The 22,405-nt window shown below is 42.4% G+C and overlaps 4 protein-coding genes across 6 annotated transcripts; 3 read left to right on the top strand and 1 right to left on the bottom strand.

The window, feature by feature from the left end:
• The first annotated feature begins 221 nt into the window (after nt 1–221).
• On the top strand, nt 222–7,907 carry dhx32a (DEAH (Asp-Glu-Ala-His) box polypeptide 32a). The gene is made up of 11 exons (XM_069713107.1): nt 222–761; nt 1,524–1,717; nt 2,800–3,172; nt 3,269–3,508; nt 3,594–3,687; nt 4,128–4,277; nt 5,030–5,221; nt 5,415–5,555; nt 6,217–6,407; nt 6,489–6,679; nt 6,931–7,907. The coding sequence occupies exons 1-11, from the start codon at nt 501–503 to the stop codon at nt 7,127–7,129; spliced, it is 2,226 nt and encodes a 741-aa protein (XP_069569208.1). The 5' UTR covers nt 222–500; the 3' UTR covers nt 7,130–7,907.
• On the bottom strand, nt 7,799–10,495 carry bccip (BRCA2 and CDKN1A interacting protein). The gene is made up of 7 exons (XM_069713123.1): nt 10,291–10,495; nt 9,977–10,051; nt 9,810–9,890; nt 9,612–9,698; nt 9,299–9,486; nt 8,910–9,078; nt 7,799–8,630 (listed from the first exon to the last, which is right to left on the bottom strand). Exons 1-7 carry the CDS (start codon nt 10,429–10,431, stop codon nt 8,460–8,462), a joined length of 912 nt encoding a protein of 303 aa, XP_069569224.1. The 5' UTR covers nt 10,432–10,495; the 3' UTR covers nt 7,799–8,459.
• On the top strand, nt 10,030–14,086 carry uros (uroporphyrinogen III synthase). Of its 3 annotated transcripts, none has more exons than XM_069713127.1 (10): nt 10,030–10,133; nt 11,371–11,444; nt 11,531–11,614; nt 11,729–11,825; nt 12,028–12,102; nt 12,918–12,992; nt 13,089–13,172; nt 13,305–13,390; nt 13,477–13,575; nt 13,692–14,086. In XM_069713127.1, exons 2-10 carry the CDS (start codon nt 11,382–11,384, stop codon nt 13,812–13,814), a joined length of 786 nt encoding a protein of 261 aa, XP_069569228.1. In that variant the 5' UTR covers nt 10,030–10,133; nt 11,371–11,381; the 3' UTR covers nt 13,815–14,086. The 3 variants fall into 3 exon arrangements, with proteins under 3 accessions (XP_069569228.1, XP_069569227.1, XP_069569229.1); XM_069713126.1 differs by lacking the exon at nt 10,030–10,133 and adding an exon at nt 10,776–10,880; XM_069713128.1 differs by lacking the exons at nt 10,030–10,133; nt 11,531–11,614 and adding an exon at nt 10,776–10,880.
• Nucleotides 14,087–14,475: 389 nt separating this feature from the next.
• On the top strand, nt 14,476–18,185 carry mmp21 (matrix metallopeptidase 21). Its single transcript, XM_069713111.1, has 9 exons — nt 14,476–14,628; nt 14,720–15,074; nt 15,264–15,310; nt 15,353–15,632; nt 16,109–16,248; nt 16,369–16,510; nt 16,634–16,891; nt 16,968–17,140; nt 17,857–18,185. The coding sequence occupies exons 1-9, from the start codon at nt 14,476–14,478 to the stop codon at nt 18,160–18,162; spliced, it is 1,854 nt and encodes a 617-aa protein (XP_069569212.1). The 3' UTR covers nt 18,163–18,185.
• The last annotated feature ends 4,220 nt before the right edge of the window (nt 18,186–22,405 follow it).

The following is a 22,405-nucleotide window of genomic DNA, read 5'->3' as shown; positions in this document are numbered from 1 at the left end:
TTTTTTTATAACCTACTCTGCATTTTACTGGCTGCTACTGACCTAAACTTCACTTTAATAAAGGAAGAAGTTCTCAACGCTATATGAAAACAAAAAACAAACAAAAAACAAGGGGGCATTTTGGGGATTCACTCTCCCTGCTGGGAACATCTACAGCTTGTGCGTCTCCACTACTTCACACGTGATTCTGTGGATAATATTCCGGCGATTATGTCAGCCTCATGCTCAGTGCTGAAGCCGATCGCAACACGTGTGAAGCCACGCTGAGGACAAAATTACGCACCATGGTGCACTGCGCGTCAGCGAGCTCTAAAGTGGACAACTCTAAACATTGAACAGCTTGGGAAATATCGAGGCTTATTCATTCACTCCATCCAAATACGCAAATCCAGGCTATGTTGTTTAAACCGGACAGAAAAGTTTTGAACTGAGTGGACCTGTAGCTGGGCGGGAGGAAAAACCTTTTGTGTGCTCTCGTCCTGGTAAATAATTCATGTGTCATGTCGGAGGAGAATAATTCGCCAGGGCCAGACATTTGCCCTGAGAGTGAAGAATGTCCCGGGGACAATTCATTCGGTTTTGGAGAGGATCTAGAGTTAAATCAGTTCGATGGATTGCCCTTTTCCTCACGTTACTACAAATTACTGAAGGAGAGGAAGGCTCTGTCTGTGTGGAAGGTCAGGTGCCAGTTTGAGGATGCTCTGGTAAACAACCAACTGGTTCTCGTGTCTGGGACTGCAAAGACTGGGAGGAGTACACAGGTCAGTAATATTTTCTTGACTTTTACAACGATTTTTTTTATTAAAGAAAAGTTTACTTTAGATTCATTTTCTGGGAAGGCAGATGTTCCATGCATCTCCCTTTACTCATCATTGTTTTTTAGTGCAGGGACATTTTAATTTCCTTTAGAGTAAACCCAAAAAACAAAAGCATCACCTAGTTTGTATAAGTTGCACATGGTAGCCACATGCTCAGTCCAGATTGTTGTCAAGAGAAAACTTAAAAAAAAAAAAAAAAAAAAAAGCCTGCTCCTCTTGATTTTAGTATTATAGTCAAGTGCTACCTTTTTGAGTTATGTGTTTTTGCCCGGCATCGCCATGCTTGTGTGAACAGAAGCTGCCCAGCTCAGCAGATGCTGTTGTGTCACTGTGAGGCTGTCCAAGCTCCTGCTGCTGCCTGCCTGACCGTCAGTGTGCACAAAGGCTCCTCCAGCATGGGGTGTTAGGGGACCTCCTGCTGCTAAGCCCTGATCCGCTGGAGCCGCCACATGCTGCCAAAGCAATTTTGCATTCTGAACGATAATACCATAGGCTATCTCCTGTCACTGATTGTTTTGCCGTGTGCTTAAACAAAAGCTGTTGGTATAATCCTAAAAGGCCACTCTCCTCTGAAAAAACAACGTTGGTGTGACAGAAAACGTGGTTTTAAATGTTTTGCGTAGTATTTGTACTCTGCCACATATTTTACTGTCAAGACATACAATGAAGTGTGAGAGGTGAACAACTTGCGGTTATTACTTTCAGATCCCTCAGTGGTGTGCAGAGTTCTGCCTGTCTGCCCAGTACCAGCACGGCATGGTCGTGTGCACGCAGACCAACAAGCAGCAGGCCGTGGTTCTGGCCTTGTGCGTGGCGGATGAAATGGACGTCAACATAGGCCACGAAGTGGGTTACACCATACCGCTGGAGACCTGCTGCTCCTCTGACACTGTCTTGAGGTTTGTTGATGAGCTCTGTTTCACAGCCAGCAGCAGAAGGACACTTTTAATATGAAGCGCAAACTATCGCTGTCACTCTTAATCTTCTCCTGCCTGGACTCCTCACTCGTGCGTCGAGGCGCGGAGTTGATGGAAACACACAGAAGACTCTGCTTCCGTCTGAATCACTTTAAAGTCATAGGAAAAGTAAAGTGTCATTGTGACGCAGTAAATATCTATCATTTATTGGCAAAGATGCCAAACACTCAGTGGTTCCAGTCTCTTAAATACATGCAATATTTCAATATATATATATATATATATATATATAGCACTGCACACCGGTTGTTTTGGGGCTTTTAATCAACCATAAAACTGTAGTGGAACAATTTAGCAGCTAAAGATTCAGATGTTTTGTTGGACTCCGAAGAGACATAAAAATCATCTAAAAGGGAGTGAGTATCGATCTTACATTTTGTTAGGAAAATTACTCGGAGGCTACGTTCAAAATCAAACATATCGGGCATTTATTTTTGCAAGAAGGAGCAAATACATGTACACTCAAAGAAAGGACGTCCAGCATTGCTCGAAGTCTCTCCTCCGTAGGGCAGCTTTTATACAGTGTGACAAACAGTTGACAGTCACCCCCATTCCCTTTGTATCTGCTTTCGTATGGTAATACTGAGTTGGTTGCAGGTCAGGAGATAAGGACAGAGGGGGAGGGGGGGTCGTCAATTAGATGTGGAAAGTAAAACAAAAGGGACTTTCCAGGAATCACTTGCAAATAAGATGACCACATAGAAACTTTCCGGAGCCACATGCAGACAAGAAGAAACAATCTTTTTTCTTTCCATCACATTTATTAGTCGGCCAGAGCTCCAAATATACGACAATTCATCAGCTGCTGAATGAGTAAATAAGCAGCTGTCAACTTGGAAGATATGCCTTGAAATGTTACCGCTGCCTCCAAGCGACCAATAAAATCTGTTATTGCAGACTCGAGCAAAATAGTAAGAAATTGACTTTGTAGTTTTCATCTCTGCCACTATTCAGCAAAAGTTGCACAGTCTTGTTCTGTAACACCTTCAATTATTATCTGTCAGGTTCTGCACTGATGATATGTTACTGAGAGAGATGATGTCAGACCCCTTTCTGGAGCACTACGGCGTCGTCGTCATCGACCAGGCCCACGAGAGGACGGTGAGTACGGAGATACTGCTGGGTCTCCTCAAGGGCATCCTGCTGCAGAGGCCCGAGCTCAGGGTGGTGGTCCTCACCGTCCCACCCATGACCGACAAGCTCCTGAGACACTACGGCAGCATCCCGCTCATCAGTCTGGAGGCCTCGTGTCCCGCCGAGGTGGTCCACAGCAACAGCAGCATCAAAGACTACTTCTACTCGGCACTGAGGCTGGTGCTGGAGATCCATCGAACCAAAGAGGGGGGAGACGTTGTTGTGTTTTTCGCCTCAGCTGAGGTGAGAGATTTTTGAATTGAAATGGATTCATTTTAGCAAAGTTTGTAGCCGGAAATCTGGCTGAACAAATTTATTTGCCTGTATTCTCTTCCACAGGAGGTCCACTGTGCCTGCAGCATCCTCCAGAGAGAGGGCACCAGGCTCGGAGGGAATCTGGACCAAATGGTGCCCATAGTCCTGTGCCCGGCCCGAGGAGGGCTGCTGCCTGCCCTGACTGAGCAACCAGGCGCCACCAAATCCAGGAGGGTGTTTCTCTCGACCCCACAGGGGGAGGATATGTGGTGGGCGACAGACTCTGTCAATTTTGTCATTGATACTGGAGTCCAGAAGAAAATGGTAAATTATAATACAGACATAACTTTAAAGGAATATTCTGCTGATATTAACCAGTATTTGTTATTACCTTTTTTTTTTTTGGTAGGTGTACAATCCAAGAGTGAGAGCTAACTCCCAGGTATTTCAACCCATCAGCCGATGTCAGGCAGACTTGCGCAAGCAGCTGTCTGGACCAACAGGTATAGCTTTCAGTGAGGTCACTTGGCAATACTTGAACCAGCTGAAAACATTAAAATAGTTTCTTTCCGACTTGAAAGATTTTCCAAGTCACATTAGTTTAACATCCTTTAGCCTTGACTTTTATAATGCTACGAGGAAAAGCATTCCTGCATTTCGAGGGCGGATTAGTGAAGTTCTGAGACTGTTCCTGTAACGCACGAAGTGTGCGCTGTGCCGTGCACCGAGCAGGTGGAGGGTATAACCCTAATCAGTTAAGCGTTCTGAATTTCGGCACTTGTTCTTTTGTGAGCAGTGGTGCGTGCACTTGGCAATTTCTCCACGGACATGACCAGAGAACTTATTGATCCAACCTCATATTTAAAAGTAATGGGGGCGGGGGGGAAGATTAATATTAATCCATGATTAAGTACAACAGCTTGACGGAACTTTATTTTTCTAGGTAAATGTTTCTGCCTGTATCCGGAGGACGGTCTACCGCCTACAGAGAACTCCCCACAGATCTTGGAGTCCAACATCACGCCAACAGTTCTGTTCCTAAAAAGGATGGAGATCGGCGGCCTTGGACAGTGCAACTTCATCGACAGACCGGGTGACGTATCGTCCCAGGGGAAACTGGGACAGGATGCCAGTGAAACATGAAGCATTTTTATTTTTGTGCTGCTGCTTCCCACTGATGGAACCTCTCTCCCACCCTAAAACGCAGCCAAAGAGGTGTATGAGGACTGGAGGAAGTACAGATGAATTTGCTCTGTGGAGCTGTTTGGGCCCAGTCATCCATGATTTAGCTGAGCTGACGGCTGCGCCACTAACCATTGTCTGAGCTTTGACCCACCCTAACAGGAACAGAAGAGGCTAAAAGAGGCCAGCTCATTAGCGATTATACAACATGTCTTGTGTAGTGCAGTGCCAGACGAGTACAATGAAAATTCCAGCAAAATTTGGCACAAAATTGATTCACCATATTACGCTTACATCATTAAGTTTTCTTCTGTAAGCGTCACAAATGAAATGACAACTATAGTATGTGTCTGAAGACTTTTTCTTTCTTTTTTTTTTTTTACATTATTTTGAGGACAGAAGGCAGTTTAAGTTTTTTTTTTTTATTATTATTATTTCATCCACTTTTTGGGGGGGCTTTGAGGGGAGCATCAAGGAGGCACCAAAGTCTTGACTTGACTAAATCTATACAAAGTGTACAACTACAAGACCAATCCACCTGGTCAAACAAAATGCAGTCACTGTGCACACACTAAGAAAAGGGTGATATGTTTTGTTTTTTTACAGAAATTGAAGAATTGTATGATTTATGTATGCTCTTTTCTGTTTCATTCCTCGTGGCAGACCCCGAAGGCCTCATGCAGGCGCTGGAGGAGCTGGACTACCTCGCAGCGTTGGACGACGACGGCAACTTGTCTGAAATTGGCATCATAATGTCTGAGATCCCTCTGGATCCTCAGATGGCCAAAGCTCTACTAGCATCCTGCGAGTTTGACTGCGTGATTGAGATGCTGACAATCACCGCTATGTTGTCAGGTACGTACGAGCCACATGTTCAACTTCTGTTACCAGTGCTCACTAGTAAGTGAAGGATGCTTTGATTGGTTTGCAGACTCGCCACGTGGACATTGCCGTAGTGGCTCCTCTGCGGTGTCTCTTAACACACTGAACCAGATGGTGAGAGCGGTTCGTCTCGGGTACGATGACCTTGTTGTTTCTTGTCTCTCAGCGCCGAGCTGCTTCCTGGAGCCGTCTGCTGACAAGACCCACGAGGCGGTCCTGTGTCACAGGAAGTTCCAGCACCCAGAAGGCGATCACTTCACCCTCATAAATATCTACAACGCCTTCAAACAAAGCCAGAGAGCACAGTGTAAGACGCAGTCAGTGCACACAGCCAAAACTACTCTCGGCACAAGATTATCAAAATAAGCTGCAGGATAGTGTGACACACTGGCCCTGAATCTAACTGCAGTGTTTCACAATCTGTTCTCTACCAGCGAAACAAATGAAGCCTTTTGTAACTGAAGTTTGTGTCTTCATATTTATCAAGAGGGCAATTCAGAGACATCACGTTACAAGGAATTAAAAATCAGAACAATCAAAACCAATATTTTCAAAGAAATTATAGAAACGATACAACATAATATTTGGACTAATAATGCATGCGTTCATAAACGATCAAACGAAAGCCTGCTATCAAAATAACGCAAATAAAGTCAACCTGGTGATGTTTTCTCTATACTTTTTAATTTAAAAAAAAAAAGGGTATTTTGCCTGACGGAGGGTTTAAATAAATCTCGAATTAATAAGACTCATCATTTCTGACCAGTTACAACTCTTTGTTATCGCGCATTAAAAATGTAACTAACAAAAACGAGTGTTTTAATTGTATTAGACATGTATGGACATCATTACGTTAAACAACCTGTTAAATGTAGATTAAATAAAGTTCTAGTCCTTGTTCCTTTTTTCACATTTCAAGTCCTGCTGTAAAAATCCCACCTCACTTGTATGCGATATCTATTCCTCAGCCTTGACTGCTGAAAAGTGGTGCCAGGACTATTTCTTCGATCACTCTGCCCTGAAGACAGCCGAAGCAATCAGATCCGAGTTAACCGACACTCTGAACAGAATTGAGCTCCCCATTTCCGAACCCTCCTTTGGAACCAAGTCCAACACTCTTAATATCAAAAGAGCTCTGCTGGCCGGATTTTTCATGCAGGTATTCATTTATTAATATCGATGAATTTTGACTCGAGCAGTTCAATTGTATCCGGGTTTAACGTGTCTTTTCTTTGCCTAGATTGCTCGAGATGTGGACGGATCAGGGAACTACTTCATTCTGACACACAAGCACATGGCCCAGGTGCACCCGCTCTCCAGCTATGGAGCGCAGTCGCACAAGCTGGGACTGCCGGAGTGGGTTGTTTTCAACGAGTACACCCTGTCGGAGAACAACTGCATGAGAACAGTCTCTGAAATCTCCCCGCAAGTGTAAGTCACTTACTTTTTCAGCTCTTTTGACTTTATCATCTGTATATGCAGATTAGAACCCGTTTTAATTGTAATCACAGGAAGACTGAACCATTTGATCACATTTTAATTCAAATCTCTTTTTAATCCTGTTAAAAATCTACACAACAGCCACTTTAGAATGTTAAGTTTCTTTTTTTTTTTTCTTTTTTTTTTTTACATAAAGTGTTAACTATATTCATGTTATTCCCTAAATCTCATTCCTGTTCCAGGTTCATTCAAATGGCACCACTGTACTTCTTCTACAACCTGCCTCCTAGTGAAAGCAAAGATATACTGCAGGAAATGTTGGTCCCGGAGGGATCAAGAAACCGCAAAGAGAAGAGACAGCGAGCTGTGACCATCAGCAGCGACGACAGCGGCGGCTGCGCGGCGGAGACGCACACGTACGACAGATGTGTGATTCAGTGAACTGAAATCCAGGCTGCAATCTTCCAGACAAATGCGTCGGTCCCTGGAAGATATTTGTGGTCAATGCAAGCCAGAGACTGAAATATTATTTATTACATAGCCGGACCGTTGCTTTGATGGTCACACGTAAATGACTGCGCCATGTGCTGATCTTTTTCGGAAGGTGTTGTCTAGCGAGTTGTTGTAAAAAGACAAAATCACAAACCCTTTTTTTTTTATCAGTTTTTCTCTAAGATAGCTCATGTAGCCTTTTTTTTTTCTTTTGAGCGCTAGTATTAAAAAACATTTTCAATGTTATCTCATCTTGCTCTGCAACGCCGTCTAGAAAAGTGTAAATCCTAAAGGCCGTTTCAACTTTTTGATTCAAGTGACCGGCAGAGAAACTGCAGATGGAGGTTGTCAGTTGCTGTACTTTTAAGAGAAGAAAACGCGCTCGTATACTTACTGTTCATATAAGAGGGAAGATTCAGATTCAAAGAGATGCCCTCGCACTTTGATGCACAAACAAGCTGCTGCAGATGTCTCTGGTCACCTCAGCTCCTCGCTCGTCTCTGAAGCAGAGCTGTTGGTGTACCTCCGGGGTGACTGATGTGGAAGCATCTGGCTTTCAGACTAAAAGATGACGTATGAGCTCACTTGCTGCCAGAATAAGAAAGCTAACAAACGTGAAAGCATGGAACGGCATCATTTATTCATAACCAGCGGCAAGAGATCAGAAGTACTTGAATTAGGAATTTATTTATTTTTTATTGTATTATTTAAGAATCTGCTTCTTTTTTTTTTTTTTAAAGCAACTGGCTGCAGACTGAATGTTCCTTTTTATGTCTACAGTTGAGTAGGTACTTTATGAAAATAAACATAACGAATGATGTCATCATGAAAGAGCTGGACCTGCTACAAGTACGAAATGGTTCGAGGGGATACCAATTAAAATGTATATTTGGTGTTCATTCCTCCATCTGCTGAGTCCAGACACTGATCTCATTTGTACGTTTTTGTCATTTTTAAATCTTGCCTCTGTAGAAAAGATGACTCATGGTTCTGTATTCATGTAACAGTTATACATCATTGCAGTATTGGGGTATGCGGTGATTCCTCTCTTCATTGTGTCTTAAAGAGGGTGAACAGTGAATTTGTAAAAACGGTCCATCTAAAACTGCTTTAAAAAAAAAAAAGGGAAACCATTACAGTACATGTGCTCAAGTCAAAGTTACAACACCGGCACTGCTGCAGCTAATGGTACAAAAACAAATTAAGTACATTGAAACCATTTCCATGAGCCTGGAGGGTCTTCAGTGTGTGCATAGGTGTCTTGGTTTTATTGTGAGCTTCACACGGTTAGGTATTCTTTGAGTTTGTCCATGATGGCGGGCATTCGGTCTGTGGGTATCAGCATCACTGTCCTGAAAGGCTTCATGGGAACGTCGTCGAACGACCACCTGCCGCTCAAACAGGAGTCGGCCTCTTCCTGGACCGAGTAGTGGAACTTCACGATGGCTTGCTGTGAGGAGAACACGGACGAGGCTCAAAATGAAAGAATACCCGGACGATAACACAAATGTATTACGTCACTTATTTACACTGGAAGTTAAAAAAAAAAAAAAACATTTAAAATAATACAAAGAGGGTAAAGCACTTGGGTTAGCTCGTCAGATGGCGTATAAAAGACCTTAGATCTGAAGTTTGTGTTATTATCCAGATACTGTAAGTAGAGGGTGCCCAGTTCCTTATTAAACATTTACTTAAAATCTCAAGACCCTGCTTGGATTTATGTCTTTACCTCATAAAAGAATTCCTCCTCTGCATTGACAAACATGTACTCCTCTTTGGGAGCTCCTCCTCGGGCTGGGATGCTCTTGGTCACCTCTTTGCAGGTCTTGCTGATCATCAGGCAGTAGTGACACCTCCCGCTGGGCATGTTCGTCCTCTGAGCTTCAGCCAGTTCTTCCCTGGAGGACAATATTAGGTTCAGTTCATCTTCCCCGGACGCTACACATTCGGAAGACCCGATTCGCTTTTGACCGTGGGACAAGGATGCTTTTCACTTGTGTGCTCAAACGGCAAACGCATTAAGAAATTCCAACTGCAGTCAGCAAATGTAGTTGACACATCTTTCCAAGTCTTTTTTTTTTTTTATTATTATTATTTTTCAGGAAAAGTAAAACTCACTGGAGCTGTTTGTGCAGCGGAAGCGCAATCTGTGGAGGTACGTTGATGAAGCGCTCGCTCAGCAGAAGCCCCACAGCCTTGCTGGGGTCACCGAGGACCTGCTCCAGCTGCTCCGTCACACTGTGGGCGGCGTTCTTCTCGCACTGATCCACAATCAGCTCCTTCACCTCCTCCACACACTGCACACCCTGCCAACAGCATCAGACACGCGTACAGTGGAAAGTTTAAATGAAGTCGCTTCAAATAAAGTTTCCAACATTGGTAAGGTTTTTTTGTTGTTGTTGTTGTTGTTGTCGTCTGCCAGCAGTGTCACCTTTCTCTCTGTAAGGTTGAGCATGGTGATGAAGCCAAACACTTCGTTGGGGTCTTCGTCATCGCTGTCGTCTGGCACTTCAGCTTGCTGGAGAGGAAAAGTGGAAAATGCACAGGTATATGCGAAGAGGTCCACCTGACAAAAAAACAAAATTGGGGGTCACCTGTGATATTTGATTAAACCGAAAGAGGAACTCACCTTGATGACACTTCCGATGTGATTCTGCTGGATGATGACGTCCGTTATCTCCGACGTGTTTACGTGGGCCTTCAGGAAGAGCTGCAACCAAACGGGAGAAGTGGCATCGGTGACGTCACACTCGCAACCCAATATTGGAACACGTGAACACGACGTCGACTACAAACCTGCTGCAAAAGTTTCTTGATGCCGTTGAAGTTGCTGTCTGCAATGGCGTGAGCTTCAAAATCCACGATGACCTCCTTAGAAGAAGAAGAAGAAGAAGAAGAAAAAAAAAAAGGGGAACAAAGTAGTTAGCGGAAGAACGAACAACCTGCCTGGGTGGTAAGTATTTAATTTCCAGTCGCGTCCGACAGAAACGGCAAAGTGATGTTCATTGACTACCTGTTAACACCTGAGTTAGCACCTGGCTAACTAACTAGCTGGCTGGCTAACAAACGCGACGCGGACATTCACAAGAAGCGCTTTCCTTTTTTTTTACCTCGTTGATTTCCTCCTCTGATGCCTCGCTGTCCTCCTCTCCGGAGTCTTCGCCCTCCTCCGGATTATCATCCGAGCTGTTTTCGCTGTCTTCGGGGTTTTCGCCCAGACCGACTGCTCTCCTCTTCGCCGACGAGGCCATGCTTTGCGAACGCGAAACACGCGTGTCGACTAAGTGGGCGGGGCCAAAGGTTACAGTTCGGCAAAAAAAAAAATACACGAAGGAAACCAGAAGTGCGAAGCCGCCATTACGGCTCCAAGTGTAAGTGGCTCGCTGGTCGTCGCGACGACCCGTTGGAGCCGTAATGGCGGCTCGTCCCCGGGGGCCAGCGATTTGGAATAAACCATTTTGTGAAAAGGGGGGGGGGGGTGACAGTTATATAAACTGTGCCTACGCTCTGTAAAAGTGTCAGAAATATGTTTTGATATTATTGATAAATGATTACCGAGCGTATATTTCTCGCGTATGTAACGTTTAATCACGAATTAAACTCGGATTAAAATACAAAGTTGTTCAAAGTTCGTTAAGCATACACTGTTTCGACTCCCCTTCTTGACTGTGGATGACGTCGCCTGGATGAGCAGCTGAAGGTACATGAATTTGGTGCAACGTTTAGTCCGTTTTCACCTCCTTTAGTCGTTCCTGCCACACGTGCTTTAATAAATGAGTCGCTTAGTATCATTAAGCATAACGAACTGGTTTGATTCATGGTTTCCTTCGCTGATATGTCACCCACCGTGTCTCTCGCCAACGTAAACAACAACACACTTGACGTGCTGAGACACCAGCCGTCTGAGGTTTAACTGGTTAATAGCATTCGCTTTTTAACTAGAACATGTGGCGTTATAGTTTTATATCTGTTTATATCCAGTCCGATAATCGTGACCGTACAGCCTTGTTATCAGCTGGCTGCATGTGACAGTTTTAGGGTGCAGCTTGGCTCGATCTGCATTCACGCCCACCGTCCTTCGGTGTTTTTGATGTTTTGAGTTGCAGACTGACTTCACTTTTGACAGCAGTACTCATATTTCACCAAGGTTTGTTCTGTTGTCTTCTTCCTTATTTATGTTATTTATCCAGACGGTTTCAAGATGCACGTACTGCTCCTCAAAGAGCCAAGAGAAGGAGAGCCTGGACCTGATCCTTACATAAAGGTAGGTGCACTTTCCATAAACCCACCAACAGTCTGTTATAATACGTATTCAATTAATTAAATTTTTTTATTATTATTATTTCAAAGGAGCTGGGATCACATGGACATAAAGCAACCATGATTCCTGTGCTGTCTTTTAAGTTTGTCTCGTTAAACAATTTGTCAGATAAGGTAAAAAAAAAATAATAATAATCATTTTTGCAGAATTCAACGAATGTATATTTCCTGCATCTACATCTTTGTGGCATCGTGCGTCTGTTTGTTTAAGATGTCTGCCTATTTCAGCTTTTCCAACCAGAGAAACATGGCGGTCTTATATTTACCAGTCCCAGAGCAGTGGAGGCTGTGAAGATGTGTTTAGAGGCAGAAAAAAGACGGGAAGGTGAGAGAATACAGAGACATTACACGACATTTGCTGCTGTATATCACTGATAAAATGAACTTAATCTCATAAAACAAGCGTGTGGTTAAATCATTATATGGTTTGTGTAGTGTATTTCTTGACAGCCAACTGAGACTTGATTATTACATATGTTATACTATGATAAAACATAACATTCTTGTTTTTTTGGGTTTTTTTTCAGAATGGAACAACTCAGTGAAAGATAAGTGGAACTCTAAGTCCATCTATGTGGTTGGGAAGGCAACTGCTGCTTTAGGTGAGTCAGATCTTTTACTTAAGCAAAAGTAGCAATACAGCAATGTAAAAATCCTCCATTACAAGTAAAAGTCCTGCATACAAAATCCCACTGAAGTAAAAGTACGTAAGTGTCAGCAGAAAAATGGGATGCTAAAACATGCTGCTTCCACACTGATGCTTCTGTTGTAGCTGCTGGAGGTGGAGCTAGTTTAAACCGTTTTGTATAAATCTTAGGGGTTGTGAGATGATCACTGGGAGAGGAAAGAAGAAAAACAACAACATCTGAACCACAAATCTGTAATAGCTTTCTTTTGTATGTGATATTGGATGGTGTTGTTTCTTAAAAGCTTGTCATATTATCCGTTATGTAAAAATCTTCATCTAGTAAGAAACTAGAGCTCTAAAATAAAGGTAGCGGATTACAAAGTATAATATCTCCCTCTGAAATGTAGTGGAAGTATAAAGTAAAGTATAAGTGCCTCAAAATTAAATTTAAGTACAGTACTTGAGTAAATGTACTCAGTTACTTTCCACCACTGTGGAGCACCTGGTGCTCACAGATGTTTGTGAAGTGATTCAGCCATTTGTTGTACACAAGTGACAGTTTGCTGTGACACACAGCGAATGTATTTGGTCTTCAGCAAACGAGCAGGTGCAACACCTTCCTGATGTGTGTTTTACCTTCTTTTCTTTGTGACAGTGGAGCTCTTTATTGTCAGTGTTTTTATGAGTTGCTTACTTACTAACTGAACTAGTTGAAACAAATGTAACTCTTTTAGCGCAACATCTCATGTCTTATTAATCCAAGTCATTTTTGTGATTCACCCTATACAGTACGTAACATGGGTCTGAACCCTTTGGGAGAGGACACGGGCACAGCAGAGGTCCTGTCACGTGTTATCGTTGAACGTATGGTGTGATTTTACGCTCTCATATTCCTCACAGTTTAATTTAATGACACATTTTTGATAACTCATACGACCTTGCATTTAATTCTTGTCATAGGAGAGGACACAAATATTCCACCACTTTTTTTCCCCTGCGGCTCCATCAAAAGAGAAGTCTTGCCCACGGCCTTAAGGGAAAATGGTAAGCATTTTACCCCCATTGTGCCTCACAATTAAAACTGAAGGTGATAAAAGTCCCGTTGGGGTTACGCTAATTATAGAATAATAATTGCACCACCTTTATCACAGCGGGGATCTGTTTCTTTGTTTCCAGAAGTGCCTCTAGAGACGCTGACTGTCTATCAAACAGCCGAACATCCCGATCTGGAGAAAAATCTGAAGAACTATTTCACAGAGCAGGTAAAACTCAACTCCGGCTGCATTTTTTTTTAGAAAGTATTTGTTTTCTAAATGTAGCAACCGTTAATGTGTTTGTGCATTCACAGGGCACTCCGGCAAGCATCGCCTTCTTCAGTCCATCAGGAGTGAAGTTTTGTTTAGAAGTGGTGCGGAGGCTGTCAGGTGACCAGCTGACTCAAATAAAGGTGCGGCCTCCTTACAATCACACACAAACCAAGATAAATAATGCACGCGGCCAGAGTACTGAACAGATCTTCGATGCTTCTGACAGTCACGAAACGTTTTTTTTTTTTGTTTGCAGTTTGCTGCCATTGGCCCGACAACACAAGATGCAATGACAGCAGAAGGCCTTTGTGTCAGCTGCACTGCAGAGAAGCCAACGGCTGAGCACCTGGCGGCAGCGATAGCCAAGGCTCTACAGTGACCATCCACATGCATCGGCTCTGAAATCCTCCTGCTTTATCTCCCCTCCGTCTGTACTCTTTATCCTATATGTATATATTGCCATTTGTCTGTTTTACTTTTATTTGATAATTTTCTAGGTATTTTGCACTGAGAAAAAGTTGCTTTTTGAGTCATGAAGGCCAAAGTGATTAAATTATAATTCTATTTATATTGGGGCTGATCATGAAAGTGAATGTACCATTTGTTTGTTTTTGGGGGGGAAATAAATATCAGTCAGTGTGATAACATGGAGGGTTTTGTCGGTGGTTATTCATTGTAAAACGCTCAAGTGTGTGTGTCCTATTTAAAACAGCTGTTGGCAGAGGTCACAGCTGTCCTTAACCTCTGTTGTTGTCCACATGAAAGTGAAGGTTTCAACTTCTTTCCGCAGGTCAACGACAGTCCATTTAAAACCGGCGGAGCATGTATAACACATCCATAGAGCTCAGTCAAATTGAGCAGTTGCAGACAGTAAAGCCAGGTTTACTTTTGACGCGGAGGTGAGGAAAGTGGGTGACCTCCAGAGAGTCACACCTTTACATGGGTGTGGAGAAACCCGGGATGTCCCTATAAAGCCGTGTTGCTCCTTCCTCAACATCATCTCGTCTTTTCTGTAGTCGCAGGAGTAAACCCTCACCACGATGCTGACTTTTATCCAGCTGATCATTTTGCTTTTTTTGACCAACATTAGCTCAACTGATGCAGAGAAAGTTTTCCATAATCGGGATCATTCTGACGCACAGATCCTTAATTCTCACCAAGCTGAGGTTATAAAGGACAGATACACAGCAGAGGTGAAACCATTTTAATAATTTTTTTAAAAATATATTTCAACATCCATTTGATTATGATAAAGTTTTGTAACAGTAACATGTCTTGCTATAGTTATTTCTCTCTAGATACGGATTCATCCAGCCGGTGAACTGGGAGGAGATCCAGTCTGAGGAGTCAGACGGCTCTTTCATCGATGACTTCCCGGATGATCTTCAAGCTACGATCCAGGAGGGGACCTCAGTGCCTCATTCGAGGGAGAATCCTCAAGCTGGTGATCAAGATGGCTACAACAGTCAAACAGAGAGCCAAGCATTTATCTCAGCACTTAAAGAGTTTCAGAGGGTTTCAGGTCTGCCGCTTACAGGTGTGTTTGACGAGGCCACCAAGGAGGCAATGAACAAACCGAGGTGTGGAGTCCCTGACAAGGAGATTGACTTGAACACCCCTGAACCACCCGAGAGCAGTAGTGACTCAGAGTTTGAAAACAATAGCAGTGAAGATCTTAATGAGGCTGACAGTAACAACACAGCAAATAACATAATCAACGGCACTTCTTTTGGTGCTGCGAATACCTCTGAGGATGACATTTTACATTTTAATGACACAGAAAGTGTTCTAACAGGCTTTTCCAATGACACCAGCATGAATTATACAGAAGACTTTTTAAATGTCACTTCTCTAAACAGCTCACATGACATCAGTGTGGGCGGCCAAACAGCAAACATCAGTGTGAACACGCGTCAGAGTGAAGCGGTGCGACGCAGGAAGCGCCACCTTGCCAGTCTGGTGTCCAAGAGGAGGCAGAAGAGAGATTTAGTTGAAACAGGTTACATGGCCTTTACTAAGGAGGTGCTGAAATGGAGGCTGATTGGAGAAGGCTACAGCAGTCAGCTGACTATCGAAGAGCAGAGGTACATCCTCAGGCTGGCCTTCAGGATGTGGAGCGAGGTGTCGCCGCTGGAGTTTGTGGAGGATACGCGGTCTCCTTTGGAGGATGTTGATATCAAGCTGGGGTTTGGTACAGGTGGGTCTCAGCCAATATACATCAAGGTCGATGCAAAAAAATTTTTAGGAATAAATGAATGGAGTCATACTTTAAATTTGGTTTTGAACCTCATTTTTCTATGAAGGGTACTCACCCTTTTATGTCATCATTTACAAGTTCAATAGTTAAACATAATATGGAATCCAGTATCTGCAAAAGGGCAAGTTTTACTTTTGGGTCATTTACAGATAATTAGTCAGTAAAGAACTTTGTTTTAAAATTACTTAAGGCCAGAAAAACATGAAATGCGTCAATAAACTTGTAAAATTAAGTAAAAGGAAGTGGATAGCTGAAATATGTCTGTCTTACAATTGAGCAGTTTATATGTTGACTGCACAATAGTTGGATAATTCATTTTGTCACTATACCTGCCTCGTGTGTTAAATATCATATTTCACTGCAGTGATAAATCAGTGCATCTTTTTTAAAATTCTGTGCCACTGTTTTTGACACAGGAAGACATCTGGGATGCAATCAGAGGTTTGATGGCACTGGTCAAGAATTCGCCCACGCCTGGTTCCTAGGCGATATTCACTTCGATGATGACGAGCATTTCACTGCTCCCCACTCTGGCAGTGGAATCAGCCTTCTCAAGGTAGACATACTACAGGATGATCAAAGCAATCATCAGGTGTTACAACAGAAAAGAAGAAGAATCAGAGGTTCAGTAACAGCTAATTCCATTTAACAACACTTTACATTTTCTATCTGTTAGGTAGCAGTTCACGAGATTGGCCATGTTCTGGGTCTACCCCACATCTACAGACCTGGATCTATAATGCAGCCCAGCTATCTGCCCCACGAGTCCGGATTTGAGATGGACTGGATGGACAGAAAAGCCGTCCAGCACCTATATGGTACATGATTACAGCACCATCTAGTGGATATAGATAAACACAGAGGAATAGTTTATTTACATGCAGTAGCAGTCTATCCGTAAAAACCAATTTGTTTTCTCTCGTGCTTGTGTTTGAAACCAGGCGGCTGTAAAGGTCAGTTCAGCACAGTGTTTGATTGGATCAGAAAGGAGAAGACGCGCTATGGGGAGGTGGTTATCCGCTTCAACACCTATTTCATGAGGGACGGCTGGTACTGGCTGTATGAGAACAGAAATAACAGAACGCGTTTTGGTGATCCAGTTGCACTGCAGACTGGCTGGCATGGGATTCCCCTGGATGGAGTGGATGCACATGTGCATGTGTGGTCCAGAAGAAGAGATGCTGTTTACTTCTTCAAAGGCAAGATGGACAGTTTTTACAGTTTGCTGCAGGTCAGTGATAAATAGGTTTTTGTGACGTGTTTTTGCTCTTTCAGGTACTCAGTTCTGGCGGTATGACAGTGAGAATGACCGGGCGTTCAGACAGGACTCAGACGGTCACCGCTATCCGTGGTTGATCTCCGAAGGTTTCCCAGGGGTGTCAGGCCCTATCGACACGGCCTTTTATGACAGGAGGGACTCCCACATCTACTTCTTCAAAAACACTCTTGTAAGAAGTGCATCCTTTTCTTTGACAAATGATGGATGGATGGATGTGAGAATTGTCTGAGAGAAAACAGATGAGGTCTAATTGAACGGATTAAATCGAGGCTGATTTACAAACTGAGCAGAGTGTGCAAATGCTACAGGGCCTGAGATCCCTGTAGATTAATTTGCACCAACAAAGAGCAATAACAACTCTAATGGGTCCCGCATTGTTACCTATTCTTATGGCATCATTTTGTAGAGGGACTCCCTTGGTTTCCATTCCTAAATGAAGTTATGTTTAATCCGATTATCACAAAGCTGCCATGCATACTGTATCTATGTATGCTCTGTATCCAATGGGAACTTGGAGGCAGGTGGATGCATATGTAATGCACAGATGGCATTATGCACTGTGTGCGTTGTAGCGAGGGTCTCAGTAGGGGGCATGCAGCTCATTTTTGCACTTGGGCCTCACTAGAATTTAAATCTGGCTGTGGCCTCACTGTCATAACAACTACTGACTCCATGTGTGATTTGTAATCTAACAATGCCGGTTTGTAGAACAAGTGGATATATAATACGTCTTGAGCGAGAAAGCCCAAGCTGATTAATTGTGTCTTAGCTACGAGGGAATGTATTTAAGCAAACAAACGTGCTACACTTCCTCTGTGATTTGTTTGCGTGTTGTATTTGAAGTGATTTCTATACGAGAGAGAAAACAATGATCTGTTCAAACAGGTGTACGTGTTCGATGTGGAAGCCAACAGCTTGGCTCGAGGCTTCCCCAAAAACATCAGAGATGTTTTCCCTCCAGTGGTGATCGGAGATCATCCAGATGGCAACGTTGACGCTGCCTACTTCTCCTACACCCACAATGCCATCTTTCTACTCAAGGGCACGCGCTACTGGCAAGTGGTGGGCAGCCGGGATCGCTGGCGCCGGCCCTTCATGCCACGAAATGGCCTGCTGCCACACAAGGAGGTGGATGAGCGCTGGTTTGACATCTGCAACGTTCATCCCACTGCACTCAGACTAACCCACTGAGGGTGCAGCAGCAGAGAAGTGATGAATCCTACTCATGTCTTCACATCTGCTCTACTTATTGCCCTGCATGTATTCATGCTGTCATTTTGCACGCATCGATTTTTTGTGTGTGTGTGTGTGTGGTGTGTGTGTATGTGTGTGTGTGTGTGTGTGTGACTGTGTAATCTATCTAAAAGACAAAAACAAATCTGAGTTTTGTTGGCTAATTTTCACTGAGATGTGTTATTGATGTAAGTAACAGCTGCTCTTTCTTTCTCTGCGTCTCACTTAGAGGTGCCAAATGCATGTTGACATGAAAAACAATCCCAAATAACAATATCATGATTCTGACATTTAGAGCATTACTGAGAATAATTTCTTATTCTTTGCACAGACGTGTTGTTTTACTCGGTGACATACAGTATGTACAGTGGAGCTGATGCCTATACAGTAAATGTTTTGCTGAAAGAATATTTTGTGACCTGGAAACCACGATAGTCCCCCTTAACAAAAATCCCTTTAGTGTTCTGTTATGATTCAGCGTAACAAGCCTTTTTGGCTGATGTGAAAGAAAATAATGTAAGCTTCATCAATAAGAACCTGGAGGTGGTGGAAAACATCTATACACTGATCCATTTCTTTCTCTTGGTATGAAAAGTTGGGTGAAAGATTTACGCGTTATCAATCAAAACAGAGCCTATTGAAATTTAGATTGAAACATAAGGGTTGAAAAAGGTGGTTCTCTTTAATGGTGTTATATGTAATCATTTGAGCACGATGCAAAGTAGAAGACATTGATTCTGTAATCAATATGTTACTTGAACACTCTTATTAATTCCAGCTCATCTTCGGAGATTAAGCTCCTGGTGGGCCCCAGATAACTAGCGTTGTGCTGCAGGCGCTCCATAGGCTATATTAATAAATTGAAGTAGAAATCAATTACAAGCAAAGGGAACAAAATGTCATGGTAAGTGGAGCTACAGAGAGGGGATGTCATGAGATGATGAGTCTGCTTACACATTTACAGAAACAGCTTCTCTTCCAGCGAAGGCACTGACAGCAAATAAATAACTGCCCTTATTTGTATTTCTCTGCTGTAGATGTGTTTTCTTGAGTTTAGATTGTTGTATTCCTTGTAAAGAAAAATCTCTGGTATTTCAAGGAGTGGGCATCAGTTTTTGTCTTTATAGTCCTGCTATATATTTGCTTCAAAAAATGTAAGGTTATTACAGTATAAACAGTGATATTACCACTCAATAGAACTAATAAACACATTATAATTTGCAGTCACATTTGTTAGAATTTGTATTTGCCATATGTTTGTTGCTGCAGTAAAGTGCTGCGTGAAGTGCTGCGTGGTTGACGTCTCAGCAGACTAATATTGAATCCAGTACATAAGATAATTCAGTGCAGCGAAGGCTTTTGATCTGTTTGTTTATCCCATTATGAAGCACCATACACCTCTTGCACCCCGGAGTTTCCCATACAGCGAAATCCTAAATACAAACTGTTGTTCCCGTCCCAATTCGAGTCCCCGACGGCTCAGTAATCTGTGCTTTTTGCGCGAACAGTATGAAACTCCCTTGCCTATACTTCTGGCGTCTTTGGATGCGACTAGAGTAAATGAGATCAGTCATGCTGATGGAGCACGAGCTGCAGCAGCCCCAGCGAGATACAAAAACCTGTGTCATGGCATAGGAATCCACATGGGAGGCGCTTCAGAAACTGGAGAATGGGATGAAACTCCTGCAGCACATTCGTTTATCAAAAATCCCCAAACTCGTCCAAGACGTGAAAATAACTTGCAGTGCTGTTGCCTCATTGCTGTCTCAAAGTAGTGTGCAAAATATAAGAAGAAATAGTGTTATTTCAATTGGGAGTCACACAGCAGTGTGTTTTTGTGTTTGGCAAGGGATTAATTCAACAAACTGCAGGATGCAGGTTGTTTTACATTTAAATGTAAAGATTTTTGTCTGTTGGCTCCGGCTTTTCAAAAATGTCCTTGTTGATTTTAACAGTGAGTTCAAGGATAATATCACTTTCTGTGTGTTCGTAGAAAAAAAATATTTCTACGGTAAACAATTTCAGGATTTCCCCGGTGATAAATGATCAAGCTCTTTACTGTCACACTTCAAAGGAAGGATTTTGAATTCAATTATCTTTAAAACTGTGCTTTATAATAACATTTACACAGCACTAGGAAAGTGCCCAATCCACTGTTTTTCCTTGTTGAACCAAAGGACGTTAGAGTGGTAACCTCATCAGGAAAAGGAATAAACAATTCCATTACTTTGAGAGTATTGATCAGAAGCAATGGAGACTACTCATGGGGACCGAACAGCTTCCTGCATCCCATTCCTCTACCCCGTTCTGGTGTACCTTGATATTGGCTCACCCACCCCCACTCATTATGACCTCCCAGCTGGAATTCAAATCAATTTATTTTTCTGGTGTCATGACATCAAAGACGTCTGACACAGTTTAGATAGCAAACTTCATGCCTCTTCTTTTTCAGGCAGGCTTTCTTTTATAGATTTGTAGTCTCAAAGCCTGTAAGTCAAGATAACCCTGGTGGCATCATTCAGGTTATCTTCTCAGACTTTTGAAAGCTCCATGTCTTGTATGTCTCCAGATCACGGAAGACATACAAAGGCTGAGCGGTACTCCTTTTGATGAGTAAACTAAGATTAATGCTAGTTATTTGAGGGCTCCTTTAATAGTTTGTATAGATTATTTCCATCTAATAGTTTATAAGCCAGTAAAACAAACTCGTAGAGTATTAAATCATGTAAAAAAATTTTTTTTTGAGAGAACCACTATATTCTATAAATCCAAATATATTTACGAGTGTGTCGATGTCATAATTGTACACTTTCCAGTTGTCCCCAATGACTTGGTGAACTGGCTATCATACCAGTGGGTTCATCAAAGTACTCTGGACCATTGACAGGCCATAGATTAGCACCTATACCTACTGTTAAATCTGGCATAAATGCTGTATTAAAATGTAAATTCAGGAACATTATACTGTGCCTTCAAGCAGGTAAACTCCAAATATGGACAAGTAGCAGTGCTCAAAGTGAGCTAGTACTTGTATGAAGTACTGGCACTTCAACGTTTTACTCTTTGGCTGCCGTAACTCTTTTCTGCCTCCTCCATATCTGGGATTTCACATGCTGTCTATGATAACAGCTTATCTGGGCGATTCACACGGGCCCTAAATAAACTGCATTACTCAGAGTGAACTACGTTACGGTCGACTCCAGTCCAGCAGGTGGCGGTAACGCACCTTTAAGTAGGTCTGCCAATCGCCCAAAAAATAAATAAATAAATAAATAAATAAAAGAAGAAGTTACGCTTCTCTGTTTACGTTCATCGTTGGCATCAGCAAAAACACCTGCGCATCTCTCGCCAACATGTTAAGTTGGCTACGTGAGTATGTGAACGTCTCATTCATTGTGAATAACGGTGTTGTTTGTCCTCCCAAACGTGTCTACTGCTTTGCTTAATTTACGCTGCCGTCAAATATTCAAACGGATAATGCAACAATTTTTACGCTATTTTTTTTTTAAAAAAATTTTTAAATGAATTGTTCTGAGTTTAAATGTGAAAACACCTTAAAGTGACCGCATTGGTCCGCTGAATACTAATGCAATTAAATTGAGTTTTATGTGTATTGCGCCAAATCCCCACAGAAATCATCTTTGGGCACTTTTAGGAACGAGACCTTATAACATTTCAAATTAAAAGCTGTCTTTTCAAATTAAAAGCCCTCTACATTTTATACACACTCCGGGCATATATTAGGCTTTGATCTCATCTTTTTACTCGAGTATTTGACATGGTTGTCCCTTTGATTGAATAGATATATGTTGTGAATATCAACAGTTTTTACTAGTATCATTTATTCACTCGTTATACATGCCAATATTAATTTTGACATGGAATAAGGGGAATGCCGGCCCTATAGTTATTTGCTTCAATCTGTAGCCAGTAGAGGGCAACCTTAACACACAGTACATTCAACTGGACCTTAGGACGGCTGGATAGATCCACTATTATTAGTCTCTGGAGTTTTTTTGTTTTTTTTGTAGGTATCTTTGTAGTTTTATTGGTAGAAATATATGCCATTGGTATTTGTGTTGCATATCTTTGAGTTCTTGAATATGATAGGTGTATTTTAAGTGCAGAATAAGAAAAGGGAGAATTCATTCCAAACACTGTATGTACCTCCTGTAGAAAGATTGACGTGTGCTTGTGTGTG

This window comes from Brachyistius frenatus, unplaced genomic scaffold (assembly GCF_029030835.1).
Source record: "Brachyistius frenatus isolate BFR_SWC_R1_liver_20210118 unplaced genomic scaffold, ASM2903083v1 Contig_115, whole genome shotgun sequence".
Lineage (NCBI taxonomy): Eukaryota > Metazoa > Chordata > Actinopteri > Embiotocidae > Brachyistius > Brachyistius frenatus.
The sequence above is the reverse complement of the archived record's forward strand: the minus strand, read 5'-3'. Positions and strand labels throughout refer to the sequence as shown.